Source organism: Elephantulus edwardii, unplaced genomic scaffold (assembly GCF_000299155.1).
Source record: "Elephantulus edwardii isolate Elephantulus edwardi_28Jun2011 unplaced genomic scaffold, EleEdw1.0 scaffold00005, whole genome shotgun sequence".
NCBI classification, from domain to species: domain Eukaryota; kingdom Metazoa; phylum Chordata; class Mammalia; order Macroscelidea; family Macroscelididae; genus Elephantulus; species Elephantulus edwardii.
Genome location: NW_006399755.1, coordinates 20,408,257 through 20,419,026, shown reverse-complemented (window position 1 = coordinate 20,419,026; position 10,770 = coordinate 20,408,257). Strand labels below are relative to the sequence as shown.

The 10,770-nt window shown below is 38.1% G+C and overlaps 1 protein-coding gene across 1 annotated transcript in view; it reads left to right on the top strand.

Annotated features, from left to right (window-relative positions):
• LOC102847501 (cytochrome P450 2J2-like) overlaps positions 1-10,770 on the top strand; it is a 29,586-nt gene that overhangs the window by 14,524 nt on the left and 4,292 nt on the right. Inside the window, exons 4-5 of the mRNA XM_006879831.1 lie at positions 4,952-5,139; positions 7,254-7,392. Coding sequence (XP_006879893.1) covers positions 4,952-5,139; positions 7,254-7,392 — 327 coding nt within the window. The remainder of the gene's footprint in view (positions 1-4,951; positions 5,140-7,253; positions 7,393-10,770) is intronic.

Below are 10,770 nucleotides of genomic sequence, written 5' to 3'. Positions count from 1 at the left end.
CTTAATTGTTGCAGCCATTATGACAACCTATCTCATTGACAACCTAGCTCTCTTCACTTACTAACCACTTTTGCAAGGTTGATATATTTCTGCAGGGACGAGTACCCAAAGTGTGTGAGACAAAATCTCATCATTATTGCTTCTAAGGAGCACTCTAGCTTTGCTTCTTTTATGTGTTTATTTATTTTTTTAGGGTTTGCTTACTAAAGTTTGTATACATTGTGTTTCACACTAGTCTACGTTCGCATTATGTTTCATACAATCGTTCTCCTACATTATATTTTATAAAATTAATCACCATTGGACTTTGGCTCACTTCATACAAGACAGATTTGCTTGTTCTGCAGCGTCCTTGGTATATTCAATATTTCTGTCAACACTAATGTTAAAAGCATCAAATTCTCTTCAGCCTTCATTATGCATTGTTCAGCTTTCATTTGTATATGAAGCAACTGACCCATGGCTTGAACCAGGGACACGTTGACACTTTAGTCCTTTTAAAATGTTGTCTGTCCTATTTAACACTTTAAAGAGATCCTTAGCAGTAAGTAGATCTACCCAAGACAGTATTGTTATGTTGTTGTTAGGTGCTGTGGATTCAATCATGACTCATAGTCATTCTATGAACAACAGATGGAATAACACCCTGTCCTGTTGCTTGATTTCTTGACTGCTGCTTCCAAGTAAATAAAGTACAATCTTTCACAACTTCAGGCATTTGTCATGATGGTGTTTGTCTAATTGTGAGAAATTTTTATTTCCTTATTTGTTGTTGTTAATTGCCTTCAAGTCGAATATGACTCATAGCAACCCTATGAACAAAAGGCCTAAAGTCTTTCTATAACTATCGTCATTTATCAAAGTTCGTAGAGTTTCCAGAGGAATGTTGGTTAGGAAGTGGATGCCACTCCTGCTTCCATTGAAATGTAATCTATACTCATGTCTTTCAGCTCCATCTGTAAATGTTTCTTCTTCATTTTTCTACAAGCAAGACTGTGTCATCTGCATATTGCAGGTAGTTAATGCACCTTCCTTTGAACTCGAGGGCAGGTTTTTTCTTCAGATCAGCCAGCCTCTCAAATTGCATAGTCAGCATGAAAGCAAACCATTTCATACATACTCTTCCTGATTTTAAACTTTAATATCTTCTTATTCTGTTCAAATGACTGGTTCTTGGTTTATCCTGTTTCAACATGAACACCATTACAAGTTCTAGAATTCCTATAATTCAGAATTACTTCCTTTATTTATTATGATCTATGTAGTTAAGTACCACTATATAGCCAATAAATCCCAAGTACATATCTTTCTCATATATTGCCCTTCAAGTCCAAGTCCATATGAAGTTAGAAATGATGTTCCTTGTTTCATGGCCTCTTCCGAATCTACCTTGAAATTCTCCAAGTTTTTGGTTAATATACTCCTCCAGGCATGTTTGCATGATATGTTGTTGTTGTCAACTACAACTCCTAACGACCTGATGCTCTATCCTGAGCCAGTCTCACCGTCTGACAAACCAACCTTCATTATCCCAGTTACTGTGTCAGTCCATCACATCCAGGTGTTCCTCTCCTGTGCTGTCCCTCCATTTCTCCAAGCATGATGTTCTTCTCAAAGGATTGGTCCTTCCTGGCAATATGTCCAAAGTATGTGTGACAGAGCTTCAAAATTCTTGCCTCCAAGGAGTAACTTGGCTTCACCCTTTCCAGGATAGACATGTTCATTCTCTTAGCAGTCCATGATATGTTCAAGACTCTTCATCAGCATTACAACTTAAAGGCATCAATTCTTCTTTTGTCATCTTTGGTTATTGACTAGTTCTCTGAGGCATGACAAGTAATTGAGAAGACCATTGTCTGGCTTAGGTGCATCTTTGTATCTAGGTTGCCATCGCTGTTCTTCATCACTCTGGAGAGATCCCTGACAGCAGATTTTCCAAATGCAGTTAGTGTTTTGATTTCCTTACTGCTGGTGCTAAGAGTGTTGATTGTGTAACCAAGTAAGCTGAAATTGTTAGCAGTCTCAATCTCTTCTCCTTCAGTCATGATGCTGGCAATTGGCCCAGTGGTAAGAATCTTCATTTTCTTGATCTTGAGCTTCAGTCCACATTGCAGACTACAGTTCTTACCCCTCTGCAACCAATCCGTCAAGCCCTCCTCATTTTCTGCAAACAGGGTTGTGTCATCAGCATCATAGAGGTTGTTGAGGAGTCTACCTTCAATCCTAATACCACATTCACCCTCATAAAGTCCAGACTCCTGAATGATCTGTTCCACATATAGGTTAAAAAGGTGTGGAGATATGATGCATCCCTGACATATTCCTTTTTTTATTTTGAACCGTACCTTTCTTGACTTTGAACCAAGGATTTCCTTATTCTGTTCTGATATAGCCTCCTAGTCTTAATATAGGTTTCACAATTAGGTGTTCTGCGACTCTCATTCTTCTCAAGGTTAATCACAATTTGTTGTGGTCCACACAATCATATGCCTTTTGCATAGTCAAAGAAACACAGACAGACAGTCCTCTGGTACTCCCTGCTTCCAACCAATAACATCTGACATTTGTGATGATATTCCTAGTGCCAAAGCTTCTCTGTCAATGTAGTATTCCAGTCATTTTTGGATGATATTCAGTAGGATTTTGCTTGTGTATGGGATAAGTGATATTGTTTGATAATTTCCTCACTCTTAGCACCTTTTTTGTAATGGGAATAAATATGATTTCCTTAGTTATCCAAGGTGATTGTCCTCCAGATTTCTTGGCATCGCCTGGTGAGCACATCCAGGGCAGCATCTGTTGGTTGAAATATGTCAGTTGGTATTCTATTCAATTCCTGAGGCCTTGTTTTTTTCCCAATTCCTTCATAGCAGCTTAAACTTCCTTCTTCATCACCATTGTCTCTTGGTCTACTTACATGTGATATTAACGTATTGTTAGATCATTTCATTACTATTATTTATATATTAGTATTATTCAGTACTATTACTAATATTACTATTTGGATCATTTTATTTAGAATGGACACAAATATGAACCTCTTCCAATGTGGTCTGGCACCCCTATTCCAAATTTCTTGGCATAGTGCATGTTCATGGGTACATCTGTTTGTTGAAACATTTCAATTTATATTTTGCCAATCCCTGGAAATTTATGTTTTACCATACACTTGTTTGTTCTCTGTTTATCCAAACAGAGAAAAAGAGCACTACATGGTTTAACATCAAGAAAGGTGTGTATGTCAGGGTTATATCTTTTTCTCAATAACTGTTCAATCTGAATGCTGAATGAATCATTTGAGAAACCTGACTCTATGAATAAGAATGTGGTATCAGGATAGGAGAAAGACTCATCAAAAACCACAGTCATGCAAATGACAAAAACTCTCTTGCTTGCTGAAAATGAAGGAGACTTGAAACGTTTGGTGCAGAATATCAAAGAATACAGCCTTCAGTGTGGATTACATCTCAACATCAGGAAGACAAAAATCCTCACCATTGGACCAAAAAGCAACTTCATGATAGATAGAGAAACAATTGCATTTGTCAACAATTTGATCTTATTGCATCCACCCAAAATCGACATACTTGGTACTAGCATTCAGGAGATTTAGGAAATGTGTTACATTGGGAACATCCACTATCAGGGTCCTCTCCAGAATACTGAGGAGCAATGATATCACTTTGAAGACAAAGGCGTGCCTAATTCAGGCCATGAATTTTTCATTCACTGCTATGCATCTGAGAGCTAGATAATAAGGATGACAGAAGAAGAATTGATTCCTTTGAGTTTTGGTTTTGGAGATGAATGCTGAAAATTCCAAGAACTGCCAAAAGAACAAACACAAAGGTATGGGGGAAAATGCAGCCAGAATGTTCTTTGGAGGCAAGGACGGCGATGTTTCATATTACATATATTGAACATTATTGCTAGGAGAAGAATATTTCTTGGAAAGGGACATCATGCTAGAAAAGGTATAGTGTCAGCCAAGAAACGTTATACCCTCAACACAATGGATTGACATGGTGACTGTAGCCGTGGGTCAAGTGCATCAGAGATGATGATGGTACATGACAGCACAGGGTTCTGGTCTGTTGTTCATAAGGTCGCTGTGAGTCGTACTTGAGTCTACAGCACCTAACAGCAACAACAATTTAATTAAAATAGATTCTACTTTAGATGGCAGATCTTTCTTCGTCATATATATGCGCCTTCCAGGCTGTGGACTTCATCTGATACTAAGAGAGTGTTAGACTGCCATTCATAACCTTTCCACCATCAGCACAGTGACTGCTGATATTTGAAATAATAGTAATTGAAATGTTGTTTTATTACTTTTTAATATATTACTAATAAAGATTGTCATGTAGAGACTAAGGTATTCCTACCCAGACCATATGCTTCCCAATTGCTTGCTATGCATCAGAGAGCTGGACAATGACCAGGGATGATAGAAAGAGAATTGATGCCGTTGAGCTGTGGCACTGGTGAAGAGTGTTGAATATTACATGACTGCTAGGAGAACAAACAGGTTCGTCCTAGAGATGGCAAAGTCAGGCTGTTCTGTGGAGTCAAGGAATCTGAGGCTTCATCTGACATCTTTTTGGTATGCTGCAAGGAGGGACTGGTCCTTGGAGAGGGACATCATGCTTGGAAGGGAAGAGGGACTGAGAAAGAGAGGGACTTAATTGGTGTGATAAATACAGTCACTAGGGTAATGAGAGTAGGTGTGTCAGAGACAATAAGGTTGGCACAGGAATAGAGCAGGTTTAAGGGTTATTGTACATATGGTTGCTTTTTTAAATTTTTTTTTCGTAGGGTTGCATTGAGTCGCAAACAACTCGACAGCACATAACAATAATGAAATAAAAATCATAGTGACTCTGGAAATCACTTCTACTTCTTTGGAAGAATAAGTGTTTTATAAATAATAGAAACTTCTTTCTTCCAGAAAAAGTACAAGCTGAAATAGACAGAGTACTTGGCCAGACCCAGCAGCCCAGCATGGCCGACCGAGACCACATGCCCTACACTAATGCTGTCATCCATGAGGTGCAAAGGATGGGCAACATCATCCCCTTGAATGCCCCCAGGGAAGTGGCATTTGACACCACTCTGGGTGGATATGACCTGCCAAAGGTAATCAAAGACTTCAGCTTCAAGCTCTTCTTTAGACAATAGGAATCTGAACTGGGAAAGTGACTTACATTCAAATTCCAAGGAAGCACTCAAATGGGGAGAGGGATAAACTATACCCGCTATTTTTATTTTTTTCCTAAGTATTGCTTAAGAACTTTGATAAAACTGAGTGTTAATGGATATTGTTGTCATCATGTGCCATCAAGTTGGAACCAACTTATTCTTGAGGCTCTAGCACGCTTTCAGAGGCTATAAATCACACAAGAGATTGCCCATCTTTCTCCTGCAGAGCAACTGGTGAGTTCAAACTATGTGCCACCGAGTTGGTAGTGTAGCTTTTTACCACTAGACCATGAAAATCTTTATATTAGTGGGAGGAAAAATGAGAATGGGAAGATACGTTTAGAAAAAATAAATGTGATTTTGCTATGCTATTTGAAGAGATTTTGCTATACCAGTTTTTCATTGGAAATTTCAATGGTAGAATTTTCAGCTTCCTTGTTGGAAACCCAGATTAAATTTCTGACTAGTGCAGTTCACTTCAGTCACTGTCAGTACCTGGTAAATGTTGCTCCCAAGAACCCACTTGATGGCCTTTAACAGTAATATGATGGTGAATCTGTTTTAGCACAGCTTCTAAACTAGGGGTAAAGACCTGATGAACTCTTTCTGAATGGATCATAATATTCTGCTCTTCTGTGTGGAGTCATTATGAGTTGGACTTACAAGATGCAACCAATAACAACAGAGTGCATGGTAGATCTTCATTGGGATATAACAGGCAGCAGTTCTAGTTATATCTACCTACAGAACATTTGTTTTTCACAATGCTAGGCCCTTGTTGCATGTAATACTGGAGCTACGAAATGGTAAGATGTGAAAAGCATGTTTCAGAACCGCATCCTGATGCTGGTATTTCCAACACAATATCCCACAGCTTTCACACAATTACTCATTGCCTTCGAGCTGGGACTGACTCAGCATACCCTCCAGCAAATTTTCCAAGGCTGTAAATAATACAGGAGGAGCTTGCCCATCTTTCTGCTTTGGAGAAGGTGGTGAAATTGAACTGCCTGCCTTTGGATTGACAGCACAACTCTCTACCAGCTAGGCCACCACAGCTCCCCTTTCACATACTAGCTGCAAGGAACAGGGAATGTAATATGACAACAGGGGAATTCTAGAACTCCTAGGAGGACTCTGCCACATTTTAGAAAATGACAACTTTTATCAAGTACTGACTGAGTGCTGTAGACTATTGATCTTCTTTCAGAATCATTCTTTCTTTTGCACCCATCTTTTAGATTTTATAGTGAGTCTCAGAAAAATTAAGTGCCTTGATTTCAGTCTCTCAGCTGCTAACGAACAAACTGGGGTCAGAAAAATATTTGCTCTTATCCCAGAGCTCAGATCTCCGATCTTCGACTTTCGTCCTTTTTTTTTTTTTTTTTTTTTAACTTCCCCTGTTTTTTCCACAAGAGTTTCCTTCCTTTCATTTTGAAATTAGAATTGTTGGACTGCCAACGGAAAGGTCATTGGTTTAGCCCATTGTCCTCTCTTCTGGAGATAGATAGGCAGTCACTTTTTGTTAAGATCTACCACCTTGGAAACCTGTAGGAGATTGCCATGATTCCTAATGGACTGCCAGACAGTGAGCCTGGTTTGCATTTTGTCATTTTCCTCAGTGTTTGCTGTTGCAGCTGTCTTAACATCAGGCTAGATTCACGTGCAATCTTACACAAAAGAACAAAAATCTGCTTAGTCCTGCATCAACCCTATGATCAACTGTGGATCTGATCAATATAATTCACAGGATTTTCACCAAAAAATTTTAAGTCGGTTGTTGTTCAATTCCACAAGCAAAATTTTGTAATTCCACATTACAAAAGAAATTCCCACTCTCCCAGCACGTTAGATCTCTGCAGACAGTTTTACTGTGCCCTTTTGAGTCCTCTCTACACCTCTACCCTCGTGCCTCACCACCCAGGAGGCATATTGAGTTATGAGTTGGGCTGTTAAAGGAAATAGTGGTGGTGGTTTGCATCTACCAGCCACCCTGTGTATAGCCATGTTAGGGAGGCCGGCTTTGACTGAATCTCTTCTGATTCCTCTAGGGGACCATGATCATGACCAATCTGACTGCACTGCACAGGGACCCCAAAGAGTGGGCCACCCCTGACACATTCAACCCAGAGCACTTCCTGGAGAATGGACAGTTTAAGAAAAGAGAATCCTTCATGCCCTTTTCAATAGGTGAGTTGTAATTCATAGACAAGAGGAGATCAGAGTTGCTGTATTTGGCTCCTCATGTCCCCCCTGTCGTCCTTTGCTCTAATTGGAATGTTTCCAGATGGTCCGGCCTGACATGATTCCATCTCAGTATGTGACAAAGTGCAAATCCCTGTGTAGGGAATTGCTTTAAAACTTTCCCTTAACTTCCAAGACCTTCCTTGCTCTAATAAAGTTCAGTATGTGTTTTTTTAAATCATCTACCCACCCCATCCCTCTGAGTTCAAGGTAACAGAGAAACCCAGACAACATCACATGCTAAAAGAGAAGCATGGATATCTGCCATCTTTATAGAATTACAAAGTGTTCTAAATTCTTGAACAGGCCATAATTCTAATGGTGGTTTGGAGCTGGCTTATAATAAATAGATAAGAAGTGTATGAAGCAGGGATGGAGTTTATTTATAATAAATAGAGAGGATTCAAAGCAAGGAGACTACTAATCATGGTCATCAAGAAGGTAATTCAAGCAAATGCAGACTGAAAGGATGCTGAATCTACTCTATAAACACTCTCTGAAGACACTTTTCTTACTTTTTAAATGCCAATTACCTTTTTCAAATGAAATGGTAACTTTTACGTGGTACACACATTGTGGCATAAAGTAAAGAAATAACTGACTTTAATGGGAACCCAATGAACAAACCTGGAAATAAGTTGAGAATCAAAATAAATATTGAATTTACCATATTATAAAGAAGCTTTGGTGACCCAGTGGTAGGGGCTATGCAACAAACTGAAAGGCATGCTGTTTAAATCTACCTGCTGTTCTGCAGGAGAAAGATGGGCAGTCCTCTTCCAGGAGATTTACTGCCTCTGAAAACCTACTAGAGGGTCAGCCTTTGAATAAAAATAGGAATCTATTAATACATTTTCTATTTAGAACAAGTCAATAAATGCAGAGAAGATCAAATATCTTCTTGTATTAGAATTTCAACTAATAAGTATAGAAAGAATGATGGAATTAGAAAATCACCCTTTGGCAACAATCAAACCAGTAGATGACAGTTCCATTCAAAAACTGGTTGGTTGAACCCACGCAGGCATTTTATAGCTAAACAACTTGAAAATCAGCTCTCATAAAGATTACAGATAAGAAATTCCTATAGATATTTTACTCTAGACCATGGATCAATATCAGTTGGAATCAAGTTGATAACACCCAACAAAAATCTTTAAGTATGAAATTAGGAAAATTGTTAAATGCCACTGAGTCAACTACACATCATAATGGCCCTATGAACAACAGGTCTGTGCCATGCTTTATCCTGTATCATTCTCACAATCTATGATATGCTCAATTCAGTCATGATGCCAATCCATCTTGCTGAACATCTTCCTCGTTTTCCAACAGTGATATATTTTTCCAAAGACTAATCCTCATGGCAGCATGCCCAAAGTACAGAAGATGAAATGTCACTATTTTTACATCCAGTGAGCATTCTAGTAGCACTTCCTCCAACAGACTAGTTTGTTATTTTCACAGTCCATGGGATTCAGTACTCTTCTCCAACACCACAATTCAAAGACATTGATTATTCTCTTGTCCTCTTTATTCATTGCCCAACTTTCATATGCATAGGAGGCAATTGAAAATATCATAGTTTGGATCAGGTGTGCTTTAGTCTTTAAAATGACGTCATTGCTCTTTCATGCTTTAGAAAGGTCCTTGAAATACAGAATTAAGGTTGCACAGTGGAGTGCATTTGGGGGGGGAGGCGGGGCAGGGTTGGTGTCAGGGGATTATATACTAATGAAGAAGTTTATCTTTTGCTTTACAAAGAGAGGAGCAAACTGGGAGGAGTGGTGGTAATGAAAAAAGTGCAACAATGTATGAATGAATGAAAATCCAAAATCTCTGTAAATGTTCATTAAAATTAATAAAATAATTTTTTTAAAAAAAGAAAGGTCCTTGACAGATTTTCCTAACAAAACTTGGAAGTTCTTAAAAAAAAATAATTGGAACCCATGAAATTGACATCCTAGACATTTTTGAGCTGAAGTTAAATAGTATTGACCATTTTTGCTCAAATAATCATACAATCTTCTATGTTGGGATTGACAAATTAAAGAAGAACGATATCACATTCTTTAAGATCTATCATCAAGTAAAATGCTTTGAGTGATAGGATGCTCTAGATATGCATACAAAATGATCTGCTAATACAAATAGGGCTATCAACTTTTGAAGCCAAAGACAAAAAAGCCCAGAGGATTCCTATCAACCTCTGTGTCTGAAATTGGTTTAGAATGCAGAAATTGGAAACAAAGAAGCATGAGAGGTCATTGGAAAATATGGCTTGAGTGACAGAAATAAGGCCAGAGATCTCATGATATAATTTTGCACAACGAACAATTCATTCACTGCAAATACTATAGAAAACCACACAATATATTAACAATGACTATACACATGGATTTCACTTGATGGAATACATAGGAATCAAATTTACAGCATCTGTGGCATTCTAAAGATGGAGAAGCTCAGAATCATCGATCAAACTAGGCCAAGGGTTGAATGGAAAAGAGTGTCAATTAATCATATGCATGTTCAAATCTACCAACTTTTCCAGTCAGAAACTGATCAGACATTCAACCGAAATACACTAATAATAATGGGTTAGTAGAACTCAAAAACTGGGAATGAAGAAGAATGATTATTTGTCTGAAAACACAAGCTTGGGGACAGAAACTAGTCTGGAGATAAAATGATAGAATTGTGTACAATCATTTATTCATTGCAAATATTTTTTATAAGAAACATAAGAGGAAACTGTACACATGGAACTCACCTGATGGTGGGCACAGGAATCAGATTGACTAAATCTGTGGAAAGAATCATTGGAGAAATTCAATATCAGCTGTGAAAACTAGATTGAAAACTGATTGTGGAATTGACCACCAACTTCTCATATGCAAGTTCAAACAGAAGCTAAAGAAATTTAAATAAAATCCATAAGAACCAAAATTTCACCTTGAGTCTATCTCAACTGAATTAAAAAACCATCTCAGGAACAGAGTTGAGGCCTTGAACATGAATGAATGAAGACCAGATGAGTTGTGGCAGGATATGAAGACTATTAACCGAATGCAAAAGGTCATTACAAAGACAGAGGATGAAGAAAAATACCAAGATGGATGGCAGAAGAGACTCTGAATATTACACTAGAGCACCAAGAAGCCAAAGCAAAAGGAAGATACCAAGGAGTTAGGGAGCTGAATAGAAGATTTCAAAGGGCAATTCAGGAAAAAAATGCAGAGTATTACAATGAAATGTGCAAAGAGCTAGAGTCAGAAAGTCAAAAGCATTAAACTCGCTCAGCATTTCTTTTTTTTTTTTTTT